Source organism: Artibeus jamaicensis, unplaced genomic scaffold (assembly GCF_021234435.1).
Source record: "Artibeus jamaicensis isolate MK-2021 breed Jamaican fruit bat unplaced genomic scaffold, CSHL_Jam_final contig_755, whole genome shotgun sequence".
NCBI classification, from domain to species: Eukaryota; Metazoa; Chordata; class Mammalia; order Chiroptera; family Phyllostomidae; genus Artibeus; species Artibeus jamaicensis.
This window is the reverse complement of record NW_026521950.1, coordinates 1,967,902-1,992,589: the sequence shown is the minus strand read 5'-3', so window position 1 is coordinate 1,992,589 and position 24,688 is coordinate 1,967,902. Positions and strand designations below refer to the sequence as shown.

General features: G+C 41.3%; 1 protein-coding gene across 2 annotated transcripts; it reads left to right on the top strand.

Moving 5' to 3' along the window:
- The first annotated feature begins 205 nt into the window (after nt 1-205).
- Nucleotides 206-22,670, top strand: CUNH16orf87 (chromosome unknown C16orf87 homolog). 2 transcript variants are annotated; one of them, XM_037144950.2, is made up of 4 exons: nt 218-565; nt 4,207-4,303; nt 15,649-15,831; nt 21,683-22,670. In XM_037144950.2, the coding sequence occupies exons 1-4, from the start codon at nt 500-502 to the stop codon at nt 21,799-21,801; spliced, it is 465 nt and encodes a 154-aa protein (XP_037000845.1). In that variant the 5' UTR covers nt 218-499; the 3' UTR covers nt 21,802-22,670. The 2 variants fall into 2 exon arrangements, with proteins under 2 accessions (XP_037000853.1, XP_037000845.1); XM_037144958.2 differs by lacking the exon at nt 15,649-15,831 and having other exon boundaries at nt 206-565.
- The last annotated feature ends 2,018 nt before the right edge of the window (nt 22,671-24,688 follow it).

Below are 24,688 nucleotides of genomic sequence, written 5' to 3'. Positions count from 1 at the left end.
TGAGTAAACGCCTGCACCGGTGCTGGGCGCTTTACCTCCCACTCCCTCTCACACTGCCGGTCTCCTTCTTCCCGGGGGAGGCGTGCCCCGCGGCTTTCAGCATTCTGTGTTCTCATTGGTCGACTCCAACGCCCGTCGCTGCCTTCCGACACGCCCTCACGCCGACGTCGGAACAGAGAGGAGGCGTGGCCATTGTTGCGCCCGGGGGTCGGCCCCGCCGCTCTCGTGAGAATACCGACGCGCTCTGCGGCCGGCGAGGGGGGCTGGGTGGGAGCGCGGTTTGACGCCTCACGGAGCCGGCGCACGCCACGCCGCGCCCCGTCTCCCCCCCCCCCCCACCGCACGCAGGCTCCGCGCGGCCTCGCGCAGGCGGCGCGCGCGCGCGCACCCGGCAGCGCCTCAGTCTGGGCAGCGGGGCCGGGTGGCGAGGCCGACCCGCTGTGGAGCTGGCGGGGAGGAGTCGGAGCCGCCGCAGCCGCGGCCGTGGCGGTAGGGGAGCATGTCCGCAAGTCGAGCCAAGAAAGTGAAGATGGCCACCAAATCGTGCCCCGAATGCGACCAACAGGTGGGCTGCGGGCCGGTGGGCGGCCGGCCGTTGCCGCGGCGGTTGGCTGTGGAGAGGCCGCGTCGCCGGGTCCGGGGGCCGAGGGTCCGGGCGGCCGAGCGGGGGTGGCGGCGGGACTGCGGGGGCGGGCCGGGGCCGCGCGCACCTGGCAGCGGGGTGACGTCGGGGAGACGGCGGGTGTGGGTCTTGCTGTCGGCGGCGCGGAAGGGGGCGTGGGCTGGTCCTCGAGTGGCCGGGCGGCTCGTGGGTCAGTGGCGGGGTCTGCGCCCTTCAGCCCCGCGGGGACGCCGAGTTCTCGGCGGGAGCGGCGTCCAGGTTCCGAGAGCCCCGTGGGGCCCCTCAGGGCGGCTTTGTTCCGGTCGGACGTGTGCGGAGACCGCGGACTGTCCCAGCCCGCGGGTGACAAAAGGGGCCGCAGTGTAATGGTTTTAAATTTCGGCGAGTTCGGAGATTTCCTCCCGAATGTACTTCCTCTATTTCTGACCTGAATCATCGTGAAGTCCCTCCCTACACTGTGGTTCATGGAACGGGATTTCATAGCGCCCCCGTGAAGCCTTGCCTTTCGGGGCGCCCCCCACGCGCACCCCCCACAGCGGGATCTCTGGGAAACTCTTGGCGTTCCTGCTGCCAGATCTTTGAAAACATACGTATGTGGTTTCATGCGTTTTAAATACCTGCTTTCTGCACAGAATTAATGGTGTTGGAGCTGTAAGTTAAAAATTCTCGTTTTCCTGTGTTTCAGTTTAAGCACGCCCCATTCTTTACTGGAGTAATATACGGACCTCAAAGCCTTGCAATCTAATGAGTTAAAACTCTCAATTAAAACCATTCGTAGGGCTCTTATTTCATGCCAGCATGTGGATCTGGGTGTGTTTTTTATTTTCCACCGAGAGAATTATTTCAAAATGACTACCTCTCTCCTCCCCCTTTCCGTTTTTTTCTTTTCTTTTTTTTTTTTTGATCGGGAGTAATTTAAAATGGCTGGAGACTTTCAATACGCTGATTTCAGTGCATTCTCGAAGGAGTAGTCTTACAGGTTGATCAAATCTTTTAAGCAAATGTACCGATTTATTCGGTATCTTTTATGGGCAGCGGTAGAGATGATCGGAGGAAGATTGTGGAGGGAGAATTACAGTTCATTGATCTTAGCAGTTTGAGTGTGCATTATAAAAATAACTTAGTCATGTTTTCCCAAATGAAGAGTTAAACTGTTGTTACCAATAAACCAAATTTGTTAAATTCTAACAAAATTGGACTTTGTGATTTAGATTTCTTTAAAGGTGTTTAATTTCAGTGTTTAAATGACTTCCATTTGTTCCAATTACTAGTGCAGAAGTATAAGGTTTGCATGGTATTCATTGTGCATTCCAGTTTCTGTAGGACACAAGTTATTGCAAATCCTGACTTTTTATTTTTACTTGGCATAAAGTAACATTTTGGGGGAAAATAACCTGCTTTTGATCTGGTCAAAGAGAGGAAAGTGTAATAAACTTGTAGGAGTCTCTGTAACTGGTTCAGCAAAACTCGGTCAGCGTTTTATTTGGAAAAAATCACATTAATTTTGTTTTACACACACAATCCCCCCTGTAGCTGCAGTAACAAAATTCAGTCCATTGGATGACTCAAACGACAGTAATTTATTTCTCACAGCCTGGAGACTGCACGTCCACTGTATTTGCAGAGAGAGCTCTCTGGTGTTTCTTCATTTCCTGGCACTGATCTCATCCTGAGGGCCCCACAGCCTAACCTTACGTAACCCTCAGTATCTCATCTCCAAGTGCCATCTTATTGGGGCTTTGTGGTGGGAGGAGGGTCAGTCCACAGCAAGCCGCTACATAATTTAAAATGGTGGTTTGCTTTGCTCCTAGATATTTAGGAGGATATAACCTACATGGCCCTAATTAAAACTTTTGGTGATTCTTAAAAGTGGTTTATCTTTTACTGATGTAACTGAGTTGAAAAAATAATAATTTTAACATTCTCATAACTTGAAAGTGCAAGCTTCTTATAAACGAGAAAAGAATTATAATTCAGAAAATTATTTTAAACAGCATTAGAATACTGCTCAAACATGCTAAGTTGCTTGACAAAAATGAAACTAGAATTTAGTTAATAAAATATAAATGTAAAATCTTTGAAGTTTGGCAAGATTGCTCCAGTGGAAGATACGCACACAGACTATGTGTGGAAGTTTGAAAACAGATACAGAGAGCGGCAAACAAGACAGGCCTCAATTTTTAGTTGCTTTAGAGCATCCCCTTCACATTCCTCTATTGAAAATACAGTTTTGAAATATCTAAACCACATTACATACTTTTCATTTTCAGGGGTGTTTCACATCCACTAAACCGAAATTACTGAGCCATTTTGTGTGTAGTGGTGCCCCTGATTCATGTTCCTGGTATCTGTTGTGTACCGGGACATTTTTTAATGTTTCTGTTTTGCATTAATTTTTAAAACTAGAGCAGCTGGGATTTTTTTCATTTGTAGAAAATTTTATGTGACATAGAACAAACATATCCACTATAGTCAACTGATTCTTCTAGCCACAACTAGTACAAGTTTTCTATGATGTGGTTATTTAGAGAATTTTAAAGCCAGTAAAACAATATAGGGCTGAGATTTTGTTTCTTGCAGTTTTTTTAACCTGTTTTACTTGTAAAACATACAAGCTAAATACATTTTTCACAAAATAAATTGATACACGATAAGCCATCAGTAACCAAATTTTGGATTTTTTTTTTCTATTTTAAATTCCTGAAAGTGTAGCATTAGAACTTTCATTACCATTACCTTTGGCATTGCAACTAAAATTTGAAGGAATTTTAGGCTGGTTGTTTAAAATCCAACTTATACTATTATTTAAATGCTTTTTAAAAATCTTCCTCAGAGCATATGTTTATTGGTTTTAGAGAGAGGAGGGGGAGAGAGAGAAACATCAGTGTAAGAAAGAAATGTGAATTGGTTGCCTCCCATACATACACTCCGCGACCAGGGATCAAACCTGCAGCCTTTTGGTGTGTGGGACACTGCTCCTACCAACGCTGCTCCAGCCAGGCCGTGTTGTACTGTGATTTAAGAGATTAATATTATTGTAATTGTCCATCCTATTCAATAATTTTTTATTAAAGTATATTTTGATTTTACTGTAACAGTTGTCCCAAATTTCCCCCCTTTGCCCCCCTCAGCCTGGTACCTACCTTCCCTCCAGGAAGCCCCCACCCCCAAGTTCCTGTCCCCCGTCATGCATGTGAGTGCTTTGGTTTCTTTATATCCTATACTGTCTGTAACATCCCCTGTCTGTTTTGTACCTACCAACTGTGCTTCCCAATCCCTGAACCTTTCCCCCAATAATCCTCCACGTGATCTCTACGTTTGTGGTTCTGTTCCTGTTCTAGTTGTCTGTATAGTCTGCTTTTGTCTTTTAGATTCATTTACTATGTTGATGATATTGTAAAGCCTTAGAATATGATGTATGGGACACAATACCCATCTGAAGTAATTTGTTGTAAGAAGGTGGTGTTTAAATAAATTTATGATTTTTACTGAAGGCACTTTATCATTCAAATTAGGAGACTGTGTAAACACTGAGAAGTTTAACAGAAAACGAGTAATAATATATTTTTCTTTTTTCCCTACAGGTTCCTGTTGCATGTAAATCATGTCCCTGTGGTTACATATTTATTAGCAGAAAACTTTTAAATGCAAAGCACCCAGAGAAATCACCACCTTCTACAGGTAATTGAGTGTGTATCACATTTTTAGCTTTTTGATGTAGACATTTACATTTTTTGTGAATTTACTATTCACATTTTTGTTGAAGTTAAAAATTAAAATCCGTTGAGGCATGTCTGGTTTTTACTAGCTGTTGGAAGTCAGCTTATGACATTATTTTGCTGTTAATTCCAGTTAAATGGTCATCCCTTATAATGTTGATAGAACTTGTAACAGATATTCTGGTTTTTGTGTGTGGAGAGCCATTGAAGGATTTTTTGCAAGGATGTGTACCTGATTTGATTTTAAAAAGTTTAATTATAATTGATATTCAGTAAGTCACACATATTTAACCCTGCATATAGATCACAGCTGATCATGGCTGATCTGAGAGATACAAACTTTTTTTTCTTTTTTTAAAAATATTTTATTTATTTATTTTTAGAGAGAGGGGAAGGAAGGGAGAGAAACATTGGTGTGTGACAGACACATGGATCTCTTGCCTCTTACACACCCCCAGTCTGGGACCCAGCCTGCAACCCAGGCATGTGCCCCCACTGGGAATCGAACTGGTGACCTTTAGGTTTGCAGGCCAGCACTCAGTCCACTGAGCCACACCAGCCAGGGCAAGAAACTTTTTTCTTAAATATTGTTGCAGATATTGGGTGCCCAGGTTCAGTCATGACTAGCTTCATGTTTGATGTCAACCCATAACGTTTAAGCCATCAGTTTGGTTATAGCACCTTTCAGTTTTTTGACTGTGACCTGTGCTGGGTTAGAGTGTACAGTTTGATAAGTTTTGTCATATGTTTATATCTACCAAACAATCACCACAATCAAGGTAATGAACATGCTCCTCATTCCAAAAAGTTTTCTAGTTCCTCTTTGTGTTCTTGCTACCCCCACTACCAGGTAACCACTGATGTGTTTTCTGTCACTATTCTAGAACTTTTTAGGAATGGAATCATGTAATATTCATATATTCATTTTTGTCTGGCTTATTTTACTGAGCGTAGTTTAAGACTGAGCCATATTGTTGTATGTATCAGTAAGGATGAATTACTTTTTATTGCTTAGTGATATTCTTTGTATGGATAGGCCATGATTTGTTTATCTGTTTACTGGTTGGGGACAGTAGGGTTTTTCCTCTCATGCTGGTAAAATTTGTAACAACTTTAGAGTTTTTTTTAAAATAGTGGCTGAAAAAATATAATTTGATTTTAGTGTGAATATAATTTTTAGACGTACTGATTATTGTTTATAATTCCCTGATTTAGAAAATCTAAAAAATAATTTTGTTTGAATTTTACTTTCTCATTAACTAGACAGATTGGATTTACTCAATGGATATACTTATTAAAAGTATAAAATTTTATTTATTCTTTGATACAGTCAGAACTTAATATAGTGATGATCTTCAAATAAGAGTAGATTGAGGACAGATATTTAGCATCTACTGTATGCTAGGTACTGTTCTAAGCCTTAGGCATAAAATAATGAATGAATGTACTATCGAGGCAGATTCACTGCTGTAATGGAGCTTACATTCTTTTTTTTTTAAGATTTATTTAATTTTAGAGGGTAAGGGAGGGAGAAAGAGGAGAGAAACATTGATGTGAGAGAGGTTGCTTCTTGTATACACCCTTACCGGGGATCAAACCTGCAAACCTAGGCATGTGCCTTGACCAGGAATCGAAATGGCGACCTTATGCTTTGTAGGACAACGCCCAACCAACTGAGCCTTGTTGGTTAGAGCAGAGCTTACATTCTTGTGGGCAGGGATAGACGGTGAACAAGTAAACGGAGAATATCAGCTGGTGAGAAAGGCCTTGTAGGAAATTCAGATAGAGTGCTGTCACAGCATGTGATGGGAAGGGGGCTTGGGACTGAGCAGTTGGAGAAGGCCTCTCCGAGAAGAGCGTTTACAGTGAGGCTGAATAGGAACAAGGGGCTGGTCATGATCGGGTCAGGGAGAGCATGCCTGACGGGCGAAATAGCAAGTGCAAAAATTCTAAGGCTAGAAAAAGATTGGTATATTTTAGGAACAAAAAGGTTAGTGTGGTTGTGATGTAGACAGCAGGAGAATGTGGGAGATGAGGCCAGAGGGTTAGGCAAGAGCCAGATTATGTAGGGTTTGTAAACCCTGGTAAGAGGTTTGGCTTTTGTTCTTAAAATGTGGGCAGAAATTATTGCTAGCATGGGGATAGGGTCAGGGGAAGATGGCGTGGTCTGATTTGCTGTTTTAAAAGAACATTCTGGGCCCTGGCTGGTGTAGCTCAGTGGATTGAGCGCAAGCCTGCGAACCAGACAATCGCGGTTGATTCCCAGTCAGGGCACATGCCTGGGTTGCAGGCCGGTTCCGTGCAGGCCAGTTCCCAGCAGGGGATGCGCAAAAGGCAACCATACATTAATGTTTCTCTCCCTCTCTCCTTCCCTTCCCCTCTAAGGATAAATAAGTAAAATCTTTAAAAAAAAGATCATTCTGGTTCCTGTCAATAGTTTGTGGGGGTATAAGGTAGAAATGGGCTATTGCAATATGTTAATTGAGTGAGGATGCTGACTGAGGCAAAGTGGTTATAGGAGCAGATGATTCAAGAATTGTTTATGTTTGTGAGGGGTCCATTTATCCTAGGTCTACATAGCAGGGGAAAGGAAGTTGTTTAATTCCATTTCTGCTTCTATTTGAGGTTGATTCCTTTCGTCGTGAGAATGGACTTAGTTTATTGGTTCTTCAAGGCTGTTACTGGATTGGTTATAGGAGTTGGAGAGAAGTCGTTAAAAATGGGCTTCCAGGTCTTATTCTCTAAGAGTTTGAAGCAGGAATGGGAACTCGGATGACTCACGTAGCAGACATGCTGGGGCGGGATGTCAACTCAGTTCTGGGCCTGCAAGAGGAGTACAACATGCTTGGTTTACGCCCTGAGTGGGACAAGTGTGTTGGTTCCTTCTGTTCAGCAAGTCTTTTGATCTCTATGTACAAATGATTCAGTTGAGAAACAAGGTAAGGAAGAAACACTGCAAGGACAGACAGAGGGGACAGATGCTGTGAACTATAGGGGAGAATTTAGGCTCCCAGATTTCAGATTCGGAGTGCTGGTTAGAAAGGGGACATACGAGAAGACAAGATGAGGACTTTAGTTTTGGATGAACAGTAATCGTGAAATGTCATCCATGGATTGTCTTCCCCACTCGGACATACAAAGCCATCAGCAAATAGATGGTAGTCGTCTTCATGGGAATGGATGAACTTGTGCTGGAGAGTCTGCAGGGCAGGAGGCGGGAGGAGTTCAAGAGCTGAGCCCCGGTCAGCTGCAGTCTTACCGGGTTGAAGTGGGCAGGGAGGGCAGGCCCACTGAGAAATGTCACCCGTAGGAGAACCACCAGCAGAGACGATGGTGGGTAAGTCATGGTGATGAGCGAGAAGCAGTTCATTATTATTTCACACTTGGAGTTACCTAAGGTTCTGTTGTTTTATATTAACAGTGGCCTTGTGATCTTTAAGTGAAGATGAAGCCTAGAAATCCTAGGGAGGAAGAAGAGGAAGTAGCAAAAGAAACAGGAAGAATATTTACAAAGAACAGAGAAACATCAGGGACAGACTGTACCATAGAAACCAAAGGAAGAAAGGGTTTTGAAGCCCTGGCTGGTGTAGCTTAGTGGGTTGAGCACATGCCTGGGAACCAAACAATCGCGGTTCGATTCCCAGTCAGGACACATGCCTGGGTTGCAGGCCAGTTCCCAGCTGGGGACTCACAAGAAGCAACCACACACTGATATTTCTCTCCCTCTCTCCTTCCCTTCCCCTCTAAAGATAAATAAATAAAAAAAGAAAGGGTTTTGAAGAGAAGGGTTAAGAGTATTCAAAGCCTGGAGAACAGTTCGATAGAGCGCAGACGCGGAGATGGGAAGACCTGGCTTCGGGTTCAGACTCCAGCGTTGTCGCGCTCTGACGAGTCAGCTGCCCTCTGAGCAGCTGCCATCTGCCTGTGTGCGGGAGAGTCTGTGGTGCCAGCCTTAGAGGACTGGGGTGTGGACGCCTCACAGAGACGAAGCTCGGCGAGGTGCCCATTTTTACAATAAAAGTTCTTCAGATTTGCCTGGGTCATCCATAGTATATAGGGATTTGAAAAAAATGTAATTTTAAAAACCTATGTAATTTACCTAGTACTTGTCAGTGGGATCTAGAACATTTCAATTTAAATGAGCAGAGAATTTATAGAAGAAATGAAAATGGATAATATATGGTATCTGGAAAGGTAATCAACTTCACTAACAATCAGGGAAATGCAGTTAAAATACCATTTTTGTCATCATTTGATAAAAATGTAAAGGATTTCTAATTGCTTTTAAGGAGGTGATGAAATGAGTACTCACAACAGTGGTGTGAGTTTGAGTTGGCACAGCCTTTTTGAAGAGCAGTTCTGACGGTAGTTGCTAACTGTTTAAAATGCATGTAACCCAGAATCTAGACTTTCTAAGATTTTATTTATTTATTTTTAGAGGGAGGAGGGAGGGAGAAAGAGAGGAAGAGAAACATCAATGTGCAAGATATACCAGTTGCCTCTCACATGCCCCAATCTGGGAACCTGGCCTGCAACCCAGGCCTGCGCCCTGACTGGGAATCAAACTGAAAGTTTGTGGGCTGGTGCTCAGTGGACTGAGCCACACCAGCCAAGGCTAGACTTCTTTATTAATAGATATGTAGCCTAGAGACATAATCGTTTATAGTATACAACTAAATACTTAATAGAATTTTCAGGCATTGCGATTTATAATAGCAAAAAGTTGGGAAGCCAGACATTATCAGGGGAATGGTGAACTGAGTAGGGTGTATCTTGGGGAACAACAGTATGTGCTAATGAGAAAGGTGCAGATTTTTAGGTGCTGACGTGGAAAAAAAACTCTAAAACACTATTAAGGAAAAAGTACAAAACAACAATCTGTATGAACTCCTTTGGGCTTTTTTACATTTTTTTTTGTCGTGATGACAACTTTTAAGATCTAATATACTCTTACTTTCACATGCTCAATACAAGTGGTATTAACTGTAGTCTCCATGTTGCACATGAAATCTTGTGGCTTACTAACTTTATAACCGAAGTGTGTATGTTTGGCATCCCTTCACCGATTTTATCCACGCCCAAACCCCTGCTTCTGGCAACCAGCAGTCTGTTCTCAATATCAATGAGTTTGGGTTTGTTTGTTTGTTTGAAGAATCCACACATAAGTGAGATTGTATGGTATTTGTTTTTCTCTGACTTATTTCACTTTGAATAATGCCCTCAAGGTCCATTCATGTTGTTGTAAATGGCAAAATTTTGTTTTATTTTTTTATTGCTGAATAATGGTCCACATTTCTTTTATCCCTTCATCCATCAGTGGATACTTAGGTGTTTCCATGTCTTGGCTGTTGTACAGTAAATGATGCCACAGTGAACATGGGAGTGCGTACATCTTTTCGAGTTAGGGTTTGGCTTTTTTTTTTTTTTTTAATTATTTTGAGAGAGAGAGAGAAACATTGACTGGTTGCCTCTAGTATGTGCCCCAACCAGGGACCGAACTTGCAACCCAGGCATGTGCTCATACCTCCCGGTTTGTGGAATGAGGCCTAGTCAACTGAGCCACACTGGTCAGGGTTCAAGTTAGTGTTTTTCTGTTCACTGAATAAATACCCAGAGGTAGAATTAAATCATGTGGGAATTCTGTTTTTCGTTTGTTTTCTGGTTCATTTGTTTTTAAAACCCCACAAAATGATTTCTTCATGTAGTATATTAGTAAATGCATAAATGGATAGATCACTAGATAACAAGGAGAAATCAAGGAAGACTTATTTGCATAATTTAACATTTTATTTACTTATATTTAGAGAGAGGGGAAGGGAGGAAGTGAAGGAGCGAAACATCCATGTGCAGTTGCCTCTCACATGTCCCCAGTTGGGGAATCTGGCCCCATAACCCAGGCATGTGTCCTGACTAGGAATCAAACCGATGACCCTTTGGTTTACAGGCTGGCACTCAGTCCACTGAGCACACCACCAGGGCAGCATAATTTAACATTTAAAGTGAAAAATAGAAACATCTTTAAAGCTAAAATTGTACTATTTTAAAAAGTGAAATAAAAGTTATAAAAGATTATTTTAAATTTCAGTGGGATGAAATCTCTTTTGTAGTTATTTAACATTGTGACATGCAGGAGGAAAATCTATTAAATCAGGTAGATTTATCTAGGTTTGAATTGTTCAAATTCTAATTTTTTATATATACTTAATATCTTTATTTTTTAAAGAAGATTTATTTATTTACTTTTAGAAGGGAAGGGAGGGAAGAAGAGAGGGAGAGAAACATCTGCGTGTGGTTGCCTCCTAGACACCCCCTCCACTGTGGCCCAGGACCTGGCTGGGAATTGAACCCAAGACCCCTTGCTTCTCAGGCCAGCACTCAATCTACTGAGCCACATGAGCCAGGGCTATACTTAATATTTTTATATCTTTATAACATACATAGAAATTGGAAGGTAGGACACTAGAAATATATGGAACTTTGTCTACCTGAAAATATATGTAAATAAACAATCCAATATGGAAATTAACAGGCAAAGGCTAATAAGTAAGCAAAGAAGTCTATAAATGACATTCATTTTCAGTTAAGGAAAAAAAATGGAGAAATGTTATTGCCAGTATCTTTTTATAAACCCAAAATGATTTATCGTTCATTCAGTAATCAGGGATCCTCAATTCTGAATACTTGACAATGAAGGTTTGGTTTTATTGTTTCAGAAAACATTGTTTCCTACATGCTCATCACTTGAAATTGCTACAGGGTGGAACATGGCTGTCATACCATTTTTATTTCGCTCTTTGATGAAAAACTATTTTTTATCTCTGTGCCTGTACTTTTACGTTCTTAATCATAGAGTTTTTATAATGATCTCTATTCATCTTTAAGGCCTTTTTGAATAGAGTCCTCTGACTTCTCATGAAGACTGGTTTTAGGAGCTTGGCACAGCTGTCAGTGATACTCAGATTTCTTTCCATTGTCTTCCAGGATAATCCTACTTGTTCTTAGATTCCATTTTTTTTAACCCGTATGTTTTTATTTCTGGAACACATTTTGCAAAAATTGTTTCAGACCTGGAAAACTTTTCAGGACAGGCATGTGGTGTACATTTCCCATCTCTCATGTGGAGAATGCCTCTACTTTGCACTCACACTTAAATGTTCTTCTTCCTCGGCATTATGTCCTTCCAATCAGAGGCTCGAGGATTCAGCTTAGGGCAGTTTTTACAGTTTTTACCTATTATTTATTTTTCCCCGTTCTCTTTTTTTCCTTCTGACACACTTCCTGAACGGTATAGTATAGGAGGATGGCCTCCACAATGAACCTGACTGACACTGGTCTGGACAGTGTCAGCCCGCTGACTGGGGCCCATCAGTGGAGAGAGCAGAAGCTGGCGCTCCACTGCCGGTGGCCTGCTGACGGCACCAAGCCCCAGCTCTTCTCTCTCTTCCATGGCCAGAGGTGTTCATCCCGCCATGGGGTAGCTGTGGCACCTCCAAGACCCCCTAAGCTTTCCAAGCAGGAAGAAGGGGGAAGGACAGAGGGGCGAGGGGCATGACAGCCATTCTATTCCCCTTAAAAAGCCTTTCTGGAAACCTTACTCAATTCCACTTACATATCGTTGGCCAGAACTAAATTCCATGGCCACTTCAGCTGCAGGAGTCTTGGAACATGCATGTGTTTTATTTATTTTTGTTTTCATTTCCTCTTTTTGGGAATGTGTGTATTTTAGCAGGGCACATTGCAGTGTTGAACAGAACAGGATCTATTCTTTTTTTTTTTTTATTTTAAGATTTTATTTATTTATCTTTAGAGGGGAAGGGAAGGAGAGAAGGAGAGAAACATCAGTGTATGGTTGCTTCTTGTGAGTCCCCAGCTGGGAACTGGCCTGCAACCCAGGCATGTGCCCTGACTGGGAGTTGAACTGTGATCATGTGGTTTGCAGGCCTGCGCTCAATCCACTGAACTACACCAGCCAGGCCCCAGGATCTATTCTTAATGAAGAGGGGAGAATGGATATTGGGTAGGTAATTAGCAGTGCTGTCATAGATGAGTACTAGTAGATTTCTTAAAGTGTTCTCTCATTTCCCTTCACATATTTTGTCACATATTACTGTCACATATTTTCTTTTTCTGCTTTGTTCTAGGAAATTTCATTGATTTCCCTTCCTAGGTTTATAATTCGGTCTGCAGTCATCGTCAGTTATTTAGTATGTCTTTTGCACTTCAGTTTTTAGCAGTTCATCTTGTTTTCTGGTTTCTTTTTCATCAAATCTGATTTTTTTTCTGTCTTTTATCGTGGTGAAATTGACAGGACAAAATTCAGTATTTTAATCACTGGAAGTTCAGTGACATTAAGCCCACTCATATCATGTACTTAGTTCTCGCCACCATCCATCTCCAGAGCCCTTCTGTTCCCCCCGAACAGATGCCCTGCACCCATCACACAGCAGCTCCACGTCCCTCCTCCCCACCCCAGGGACCCCCGTTCTCTGTGCCCGTGAATGTTACTGCCGTGGTTCCTTCTGGAACCGGAATCAGACGGTGTTTGTCCTGTCACGTCTGACTCGTTTCAGTTGGCCTGCTGTTTTTAAAGTTCCCCTGTGTTGTAGCATGTGCTAGAAGTTCCTTTGTGAATATTACTTTGTTTATTCATACCTTGATGGACATTGGAGCTGCTTCTGCCTTTCGGCTTTGTGAATAATGCTGCTGTGAAATTGGGTGCACAAGTATCTGTTGGATTCCCTGTCGTCGTTTCTTTTGGCTGTATACCCAGAAGTGGAATTTCCGCATCGTGTGGTCACTCTCGGTCACGTTCTGAGGAGCTGCCACATTTCCCACAGTGGCTGCCCTGTTTCACATCACTGCCGGCAGTGCACGAAAGTTCCGGTTTCTCCGCATCCTAACACATGTTATCTTGTGGGCTTTTGATACTAGCCATTCTCAGGGGTATCAGGTGATATCTTGTGATTTAGGTTTGAATTTCCCTAATGATTACTGATGTTGAACATCTTTTTATATGTCTGTTCAAGTTCTTTGTGCATTTTTGAATTGGGTTGGTTTTTGTTGTTGAGTTGTAGCAGTTCTTCTTATTCTGGATATTAACCCCTCATTTGTATTTACAGATTTTTTTGTCCCATTTCTGATTTGCATTTTTACTCTACTGATCATGTCATTTAATGCACAAAAGTTTTTAATTTTGATAAAGTCCAAATTGTCTGTTTTTTCTTTTGTTGCCTATCATTTTGGTGCCATATCTAAGGAATTATTGCCAAATCCAATGTCATCAAGTTTTTCCCTTTTTTTCCTAAGTATTAAATACAGTTCTAGCTGTTACATTTAGGTCTGCGATTCTTTGAGTTAATTTTTATGTATAGTATTTTGTACGTGATATTTAGCACTTAGATTCTTTTGTTCATTTCAGGTTTAAAATGGTGATACTCTTATCATTCCTTCGTCATTTTTAGCTGTAGTACCTTCTAAAATGAGAAACTTCTATCTGTCCTTTGGTTGTTCGTTGAGTGGTTATTCAATAGAAAAGGCAGGACGAATGCTTTATTCTTTCCCTTTTAAGTTTTCAAAATAGTGAGTTCTTTAGCATCTTCCTATAGTGGCCAAGTAGTTTTTGCTTTTGTTTGTGTATTTAATGTTGTCATGTGGTTTAAGTATATTTATTTGATATACTTTAATTTATAATGGTTACTATTTTTTATTGATGTTCGTACCGTCCCAGAATGGTCAGTGGGAGCCTCTTTAAGTTAGCCCTGGTGTCTTTTTTTTTTTATATTCTTTTTTTAATTTAATTATTTTTCAAGTACAGTTTTCTGTCTATTTCTCCCATCCCAGCCCACCTCGCCCCGTGCTCCCCACCTCCCTCCCATTTCCACCCCCCATAGTTATTGTCCCTGTGTCCTTTATACTTGTTCCTCTAAATCCCTCCCTTATTTCCCCTTGAATTCCCTCCCCTCTGGTCGCTGTCCCCCCCCCCCCCATTTTAGTGTCTTTGTTTTTATTTTGCTTGCTTGTTTGTTTTGTTGTTTAGCTTCCTGTTAAAGGTGAGATTATATGGTATTTGTCTTTCACCACCTGGCTTATTTCACTCAGCATAATGCTTTCCAGTTCCATCCATGCTGTTGCAAAGGGTAGGAGCTCCTTCTTTCTTTCTGCTGCATAGAATTCCATTGTGTATATGTACCATAATTTTTTTATCCACTCATTTACTGACGGGCACCTAGGTTGCTTCTAAGTCTTGGCTATTGTAAATCGTGCTGCTATGAACATTGGGGTGCATAGGGTCTTTGGCCCTTGTGTCTTTCAACAAGAGCCTGGTTGTCTTTGATAACTTATAGTCTGGAATAAATAAATGTTCTTGTATCATATGGTATAATCTGAGATTTAGAATTAAGTAATTCTTCAAGGATATGGTATTTGAAAATAACTATTTCTGTTTTATTTAAAATTTTAAAAGATTTTACAGTGGCCTAATAAGCATGCTCACGTTCATTCTTTTAACTTGTTCCCTTCAGTTTTGGGGATGTGACGTTTCTTTCTTTTTGTTTTTCTTCTTTTCCATGTGATTTTTAGGAATCTTCTTTTTTTACTTTTGAGTTCAGATATGTGTTAAAGCAAGTTTTTGTTTTTTAAAAAATTTTGCCTGTCTTGCCCACCATTTTGATTTTTTTGGAGAGGGTGGTTTTTTGTGGTAATTACATCACCATGTTGAGTAAAGTTCCTCTGTCGCTGTTTTACTTAGGGATCAGCATGTTCTTAGAATTGCCCCTGTCTGTGGCTAAAGGGAAAACTACTTACTTTTCTAGTGTTTTCATATTTTCTGTGGATGCTTTCTGTTTGCTTTTTACTGATAACCTTAATACATTGTGGTTAAGGTCCATTTTGCTTCTGAATATTTGATGTATTTCAATCTGTAATTTGGGTAGTGGCAAAGAAGAAAGGATTTTTTTTCCCTTTTCTAATACTGCACCATTTTTTAACTTGGAAGCAGAGAGGAAAAGGCAGAAAAATTACTGTGGTATTGTGCAGAGTTGTAGGGGCTGAAATTAGAGGTGCCAAGTAGAGCAATGTCTCCCATTACAAGGCTCCTCCTACCTAGAGTGTGAATGTGGGTTATCTACATTCTGTTGAATTTTTTCCCATGTGATGTGAGATGCATAGATGTCATGGTCGTACCATAGTTTAATAAAATTTGCCAGGCAGCAAACTCCAGTGCTTTAGAAAGAAAAAAGAAGAGAGTAAGACTCGGGCAAACAGTTCTTGCTAAGCCCTAAAATGTATCACTTTTATTCATCCATACAGAAAACAAGCATGAGGCCAAGAGGAGGCGCACAGAGAGAGTTAGGAGAGAGAAGATGAATTCTACAGGAAATAAGGACTTAGAAAACAGAAAGAGGTCTCGAAGTAACAGCCATTCAGATCATATCAGACGAGGAAGAGGAAGACCTAAAAGTGCATCTGCCAAAAAACATGAGGAAGAAAGAGGTATGCATAAATCCAAGCAGTTTTTTTCCAATTATATTTTTCTAAGATCTTAATTAGATAGTGAAGAAAGTGGCAGGCATTGAACTTCTGGACTTACATTGACCACTCATATTTTGTTTTGAAAACATTTCCTCTAAGGTAGATGATTGTTTAAAAAAAGACAAATTTAATTATCATTGGAAAACTAAAGGCTTAAATTAGGTAATATTCACCTTGCTGTCAAAGTGTTCTTCAATATGAAGTTTTAAGAAAGATTTTATTTATATTTAGAGAAGAGGGAAGGGAGGGAGGAAGAGGGAGGGAAACATTCATGTGAGAGAGAAACATCGACTGGTTGCCTCCTGTATGTGCTCCAACTAGGGACTGAACCCGCAACCCAGCTGCATGCCCTGACCTGGGATCGAACCTGTGACCTTTTGCTTTGTGGAACAACACCCAACCAACTGAGCCACACTGGTCAGGGCCAGTATGGATTTTTAATCGCTCACTCTGTGCTCCCCTCTTTGAGGCAGCTCTCTGGGTAGTCAAGTGAATTCTTCTTGGTCCAAAGTGAATTCATATTTCCCTTTACAGTTCTCCCTTTTTAATATGTATCAGTATCTTGTTTTTTTAAAAGTTAAAAAAAATGTATTGATCTGAGAGAGAAACACTGATTGTTGCTCCACTTATTTATGCATTTATTGGTTGTTGTGTGTGCCAGACGGGGGTGGGACCACAGCCCTGGCTCATCAGGACAGTGCTCCAACTAGGTGCCTTGTTTTTAATTATTAACTACAACTGGAGCTTCTCTTTTTCTTTGACTTAAACATCTTTATTATTTTATTTCCCCCACTGTGTAATCTGCTTCGGTGCCTGCAGTGTGTGGGCAGGAGCCAGGCCGTGGTTGAAGACCACAGTCTGCTCTGCCGCGGGTGCCGGGACCATCGCGGAGAATGTCAGCGATTACACAGGAGTAGAGAGACTTGTGTAGTGAGTCCTCATGTGCCCAGAAATATCTTTTTTAAATGGAGGCTTTCAAGCTAGTGGTTAATGGAAAAAAGGGATAGTTGCTCTTCGTAATTCTTTAAAAACCTGTATCAAAATAACTTCATCTTCAGTGAAATGCTTTTATAGTTTCTTACGTTATTTCTGAGTTATGTGCTGCTTTTTCAGGTAGTTATTCTTCGGTATTCAAGTGCTCAAGCATAAGTGTAAATTTCTCTTTTTACAGACATTGAGGATTTTTTAACCTGTTTACCACTCTCCTCTGCTTTTGTCTGAATAACGTTACTGCTGTTAGGGGAAGTGACTTCACTGGTAGAGCTATTCTGAACTTTTGTCAAAGTAAAGGTGCACTGCTGCGTGGCTAAAGGCAGACAGTGTACACAGTGTGTGACTGTGTTCTGTGAAGACTGTACCTAGGTATTCATTAACTCCTTGGGTAATTTTACCGCTTTTTTCCTCTGTCATGCTGCTCTGCCAGAGTTTCAATCAACTTCTCAATTTGGGTATGTTGCTTTAACAGTGGGATGTTCAGAAAATCTGTGCTAAAGACTTTCAGAAGGGAAATGAGGTAATGAAAAGTCAACAGAAGAAAGGAGAGAGGAAAAGAGTGCTTGGTCCAGAAAACAGGATGTTCTCTTCAGTTGCAGTAGAGGGAACGTAGCCCACAGAGTGGGGAAGGAGCTCTCCTGGTGGGGGCGAGAAGACCGTCGGGGGCGGGTCGTTTGGCACCAGGTCTCTGTGCATGCAGAGTCGAGCGTCTGTGTCACGTCCGCTGGGAGAAAGAAGCATTTATTTGGCTATAATTTTTTCAAGTATTTTCAGTTTATTATAAAAAAGTTTTAAGAAAGTTGTTTCTAGAATAAAACGTTTTAATTTATTTGCTTTTAATACAGACAGGAAGTGGTCAGAGCAGCTTTTGTAGAATAAATAAACCCTTTAATATAGACTGGGCGGAGGGGGGAATGGTCAGGAAGCTTCTTCTGTAAAGAGCCAGATGAATGATTTAGGCTTCGTGGGACATCCAGTGTGTCACAGCCACTCTGCTCTGTCACTGCAGCTGGCAAGCAGCCATAGCCAGTATGTAAACAAATGGACACAGCTCTGTGCCAGGTAGATTTACAGAAGCAGGTACGGCCAGGTTTGGCCCCGCACTGTATTTTCCTAACCCCTGAGGCACACCAAGTTCTCAAAATAGAATACAGAGGGGAATAGAACTTTCGAAGTGTCTGTATATTTTAGAATAGACCTCTTTGATACATTTCTTAGTGTTATGTAGCTATTTAGTTTAGTTTTTGTTGACTCCCTGTGCATCAGGCACTTGAAATGTTTGAAGCAAGGTTTATCATTATTTTAATAAGGACTACCTGGCGGTGTGTCTAAAATCCCATTTTAAATTGACTTATTATTTTCTATATTTTGAAAAAGAAGAGGAAGAAGAAAGAATAGAAAATAAAGTTTATTAGGCCTCTCGATAATGTCTTTATAAAATCATAAAAGCGATCTCATTAAACTTAATTTTTGGTTGGTTTAAAATGAGTCCTCATATGTGGAGAATATGCTTGAATTACTCTGGTTATTAGTAACTTAGTGACATTTTTGACTAAAATATATTGGGCAGTTTGGAATATCTTACTAATGAACATATAGAATTCATGTAGCGTTTTAAGTTCAAGATAAGTGGATTGAATAAACACAGTTAACTGTGCACACTCCTAAAATCCTAGTAAAAGGGTATTGTCAAAAACAGCCAAATCCCACAAGTACAAGGAATGGGAGAACCAGCAAAATGCTGGAAAATGATAACTGCTTTAGCACACCCGTGAAACCTAAATTGTAAGCTCCTTTGGGGAAAGAAAGCTAAGAAAGAAACTGAGCTTTACTGCGCAGCTGCGTTAAGATGGGGCGTGCACGCATCAGTTATATCTGGGAGTGTAGCGGCGAAAGTGGGACTGAACACAGTGTGTCTGAAGGACTCTTGTTAAAAAGACCCCATGAAGGTTGTTTGTCTTGTCCTCCCCTCTCTCCACATTTACCCTTTGAAAAAGGTAAGACAAAACTGGTCTAGGGAACCCCAGGCTTCACTGAGGGCAGGGGTCCTGTGCGAAGGTCAGGGAGACGAGGGGAAAATGGGAGGTAGTAAACACTGCATTTTCCAGGTCAGAGATTAGAAGTGTCTTCTCTAGGGACTCTGAAGAACCCAGAGGAAAGGCCTAAAATAAAGATACATTCATTAAGGATTGTACAAAGAAATGGCGCAGTCAGATCACCTGAAGTGCTGACCATGGTGAGGCTCCACATGTGTGCAGGGGCTAATCAGCCTTTTGGGTTCCACTTAGGTGTGAGCATATTACTAAGAACCACTCGGATATGTGGAAGGAAGCATCTAGTGTGGAAGGCAAAGACCAAATCAACGGGGAAGAAAAAAACTTGGATACAGGTTTTTTTGCATGGAAAAGAAAAATTAAGATTCTTGTAAATATTCTTAGTGAGAGAAGATATTATAGTCATAAAAGAAAAACAAAATGATATTTAAAAGGAAATTGCAGATGTCAAAAGTACCTGGAAAATTAACTTTAAAATACAACTCTCAAAAAAAGGTAGTTATATGATTTACAGAAATAAAAAGCCATAACGGCGTGGAGACAGAATTGAGTAAGTGCACCAAGACGTGGAGCAGTAGGAAAAAGATAATGGAATGGGAAAGGCAAGAAATTCAGAGGACCAGGTCAAGGTCAACATCCATAAATAGTTGGCATTGCAAATAGAGAGCATAGAAGATGGGCAAGGATGCCATCAGCGAGATCATTCGAGAGCTTTCCCCAAACCTGGAGAACTGTGAGTTTCCATACTGAGCCGGCCGCCACACTCCCAGTGGATGGTTAAAAGTACAGGTTCCACCAGAGCTTATTATTATCATAAATCGTATCTCGGTTAAAGGGAGATAAATCCTTCAAGTGTTCAGAGAAAAAAGACAAAATAATATGGCATTCGAATTAGTACAGTGGAACAGACTACTCGAATGAATAGCATCAAGGAATTTCAAGAACATGTAAAATGGAATAAGTTAGACACAAAACAGTACATCCTATGGGACACCATTTATATGAAGTCCAAGAACAGGCAACACGGACCTATGGTGACAGAATCAGCACAGTCTTGCTGGAGAGGTGGGGGCAGGAGGGACTGCCAGGAGAGGAGTCTGAGGAACTCTCTGTATCTCGATTGTGGTCATGTGGACATATGTTTGTCAGGACTCCAGTTACCTGCTTAAGGTCTACGTATTTCACTGTAGATGTAACAGTAATTTTTAAAGAACTATTAAAAGGGTATTGAGTTTTCTTAACAGTAGCACCAGTTAATGGCAGACAGGTTTTGCCTTCACACTCCTGAGAAGACATCTGCGAGTCTTCGGCCGCCCGCATGTGACGGAGCGTGGGGGTGGACTGAAGATGCGCTCCAGCGTGCGGGGTCTCAGAAACCTGATACCCTTGCCTCCTCTTGGAGAGCTGCTGCGAGACACATGAGACACATGCCGATGAAGTGGAGAAGGGGCCAAGGAAGTGTCCTGGGGTCTGGGGCAGCTCGAGAGAGAGATGAGGAGTCTCCGGCCGGGGGCTGAGGAGAGCTCAGGATGGTGATTGTGCAGGAAGCCTAGGAAGCTGGCATTTCGGGTTGGAGCGGATCAGAAGATTGGAGATACTTCTTCTGGAAGATAAATCTGATACAATACCTAATGCCTATAAACATTCTGAAGGTTTTATACAACTAGGAGAGAGTTGGGGTTCAATTAATAGTGAAAACTAAGCAGATGTAAAAAAAGAATCTTTTCAGGGAAGACAATGTGCATGAAAAATGAAGTCATTTTCATAGTTAGGATAATGTAAACACTGGAGAGTAATGTCACCATAATTGTGATATAACTACAACGGGAAGCTGCAAGAGAAATGTGTGGTGGAGGCAAGATGGAAAACAATACAATTCTAATTTTCCACTGTGGAAAGTCGATTAATAGTGCCTAAAACCAGGAAACCAAGAAGTAGAATCATGTAAAAATGTTGCCTAGAGATAGGTAAAAACAAAAGGAAACAACAAAAAAATGTGGTTGCATCTGTGAGTGGGAAACGTGCGTGGGGGAGGACTCTGGTTTTGGTAACCAGTTTTGAAAAAGCGATGTGACTGTAAGCTACATCGGTGCTTAACTTGGATGAAAAGCAAAACACCTCCACCACCAACAGCAAGCAGACAGAAGCAGGACCGTGGTAGAGCAAAAGTTTGGAAGAACGTACACAGAGATGTTCATTGTGATTTTAGCTGGTTTATGAAATGGTGATTTCTGTTTTGCTTCTCTGTATTTAAAATTTTTTCTACCATGAACTTGGAGTACATTTGGAACCAGGAGGGGAAAAATAGAAGTAAATATCAGTTACTCTTAAATTCCATAGCAAGGCTGAGGTGAAGAAGTTAATAGAGTCATAAAGGCGCCATTGACGTTTGGAGGGAATGTGTTTGGGGTGAGAAAAATCCATTTTGATTGAGACATTTTGATGGGCTCGTACTAGTGAAGAGAAAGATTCTGTTTGAGATTCTTACAGCAGTGATGTAGAAAGTAGATGGTATGTAGAAAAATATATATAGTCTTCACTTTAGTCTTTAGAATGTAGAATGCAGTTCATGACATTTCAATAACCCCTTTGTTATATTTTAAAAAATTTTGGTTCAGTAGTGTAATACTTTGTAACATTTAGTATATGCTGTAGTATTTTGTATGAGATTGTCATTTAAAGAAATACTTGAAAGCTTTAAATTTTTAGACAAAAATACTGCATCTGCTGCCTTTTTATTAAATTTTCCCTTTTTCTTTTAACAGAAAAACAGGAAAAGGAAATTGACATCTATGCTAACCTCTCTGATGAAAAGGCTTTCGTGTTTTCAGTCGCCTTGGCAGAAATAAATAGAAAAATTATCAATCAAAGACTTATTCTCTAATATTTGTCTGCAGAATGTGTTGGGACTTTCTTCAGGATTGCATCAGCAGTCAGACAGCTGTGGACTCTCGGGAGCCTCTGCCAGCACCAGTGAGGGCCGGTGACGGCCCCGTCACTGAGCCTGGGCCACCCTCTGGGCGCGAAGCTGTAGGCTCGGACTGTCCGGGAGCTCCTTGAGTGCCAAGGAGCCTTGTCAGTGTTTTGTGTTTGGGATATAAGTAAGTGTATTTACCAAAAAGAAAAAAAGCTGGATGACTGTTAAAGGTTTAAAGGGGTAGGGACGGGAGCAGAAGTATGAAAACGGGAAATAAAATGCTTGGTGATTTTCAGGTTTGCCACCAGAGATGCAATATTTTAAGTACTTTGAGAAAGAATGATTTTTTAAAGTATATATTTCAGATTTTCAGTACTAATGGATTACATATGTACAGTTCAGTTACTTTTAACAAATTGGCACTTGATATTTTATTGAATGGGGAATTAATATAAATTGTAAATTTTGTCTTAAATTGATTTTTTCTTGGCCTTTATTTTTATGACTTAAGGTATGACTTATATTTTGGGAGATACTTTCTAGACAGTTTGGAAGTTTGGGTGCTATATTAAGAAAAACATTTAAGGATATATGATACTTCAGATATAAACACCTGTTTTCTTGAATGTAATTTATTTATTGGTTATGAAAAAACACTTTTCTGCTCTCAAGACGGTGCCTGTTAACCTAGACATTATATTTATTACGTGCAGAATACGTCTCAGCCACTTTTAAGCAGCAGTGTTTTATCTGAGTGGCTGTTCATTTATACATCCTGATATTTAAATTGTTAACCTCACTCTGGAAGAAAAAATAAACCTTAATATTGAAACTAATAGATTAAATAAGTGTGTTACAGACTTATTCTTGTAGTGAGGTTTGTGAAACATTTAAATTCTCAATTTTTGTAGTGTTAAGTGATAACCCTTTATATAGTTGTTTTATTTTATATTAAAAGCTTTTGTAGTTTGTATATCAATTTAATATTCAGACTTGACAAAGAACTTCCCTTACTTTAAACCTGCCACCCATGGCCAAATCTATTTGGATGTCCTTAAGCCTAACTAGGGAAGGTATTCAGTCATCAGACTCACCTTAAGAGAATTTCCTTTCTGGTTGTAACAATAGCATTGTCCCCTTGGTCCTGCATCTCCCAAGCATCTCCCTAAAGAAAAGGTTTACTTTTTTCCTCCTACTTTATTTAAGTGGTAGCCAGCAGAGGGCGCTGAAGAGATATTCTAGGTCGGAGGTACAGTTTTCCTAAGAATTCTTTTTCCGTCATCCCATATTTACCTTTAGGTACTAGAACAGTTTTCTTGTATGCATTTTATTTATTTGTTTATTTTTAATATTTAAATCCTCACTTGAGGATGTGTGTATTGATTTTAGAGAGAGAGGAAGGGAGAGAGAGAAACATCGATTTAAGAGAGAAACATGAATCTGATGCCTCTCGCACAAAACCCAGCCAGGGGTTTTGAACCTGCAGCCTAGATACCTGCCCTGACTGGGTATGGAACCCACAACCTTCTGGTGTACAGGGCGGTGCTCCAGCCAGCCGAGCCACCCAACCAGGGTTTGTGTGTATTTTAAAGCCCTGTTGATAATGCTAATATGGTTTTATCTTTGAAGCCAAGAAAACCATTTCATTTTGAAAAAAATCACAAAAATAGTTAATAATCTAGAAATGCTGTGAACAGATATATGCCCTCAGAGAAAGCAAGAACAGCTTATTGAATAGGCGTCTCTTTAAGGAATGTTGGTATCAGAGTCTGTCCCTTTGAAGCTGAAGGACCCATAGAGGAGAGTTAAGTTAAAATAGTCGTTGGGTAAGGGAGTAGACGGCAACCAGGCTGGAGCTTGCCGTGTAGAAAAGTAATTTATTTCAGATGCTCATGTTAAATCATTGGCTTATTTTAAAAGTTCTTTGGCAGAGGGAAAAATTAGCTTCCCCTGCTTGTGATGTAACTTATTTAACCAATTTCTTTCCCTCTAGGTGAATAAGACTGGGAAAAGCTTTTCCTATGGGGAGTAGGACTTTGTTCTGGAGAAAGGTCTGGGTATATTGCAAGATGGTTATTTCTGTCTTCTCTCTGCCAGAGCTAGGAGGGGGTTTTTTCTTGGTTTTTAACCTTGAGAAGCTGGTAGGATTCTAGGAGTGCCCAGGAAGGGTGCACCTCTGCCCGCCAAGGCTGCAGGCCCCGGAGTCCCCGTGCTCACGGCAGCCGGGTAGCGTCCGGCGTCTGGGGGGAGTGACATGGAAGCGTTCCCGCCTGTGTGCGGTCCCGAGGTCCCTGCCCCAGGTAAGCACTGTTTCCAGGACGCTCTGCATTCGCACCTCTCCAGATTTTAGGGTGGCACTTTGCCGCACAGCCTCAGGGCTTTGAGAGGGCCCAGCAGAGTCTTTGATTTTTCAGTTTCTTTAACCCTTTTCCTGTAAGGGTGGGAGTGAGGGCTTCCGAACTGTTCCCAGGTCAGAGCTGAGACCGGAAGCCCGGTTATACACTGTCCTGTCTACAAAATGTCATCCTAATAGTTCCTGGGTCAGTAGTTCACACTGGGACTGGAGCCTAGTAAGTCACACACAGAGCACAGTCTACTCCTTGTCTTGCTGCCCTCCTTCTCCCACTCTCCTGACGCTCGGAAGCAGTGACAAAAGCAAACCTCCACTGCGTGCTGTGGCTGTCCTTCATGCCATCAGGAGCACACTGGCCAGACCCACAGGAGTGAGGGTCACCTCCTTGTCTCTGACCCTGTAAGTTAGATTCTTTGATAGAAAGTTCACTGTGATGAATGCATCTTACAATAGAGGTGATGGGGTAAGAGCAGGAATGTAACAGTATCCCTAAGCTTCTGG

What these genes read in the sequence shown, in the direction of transcription:
- CUNH16orf87 (XM_037144950.2), top strand. Translation starts at nt 500, where the DNA reads ATGTCCGCAAGTCGAGCCAAGAAAGTGAAGATGGCCACCAAATCGTGC. An exon ending in GAAATCACCACCTTCTACAG is followed by an intron (nt 4,304 to 15,648) that starts GTAATTGAGTGT and finishes TCATCCATACAG; the next exon opens with AAAACAAGCATGAGGCCAAG. An exon ending in AAAACATGAGGAAGAAAGAG is followed by an intron (nt 15,832 to 21,682) that starts GTATGCATAAAT and finishes TTCTTTTAACAG; the next exon opens with AAAAACAGGAAAAGGAAATT.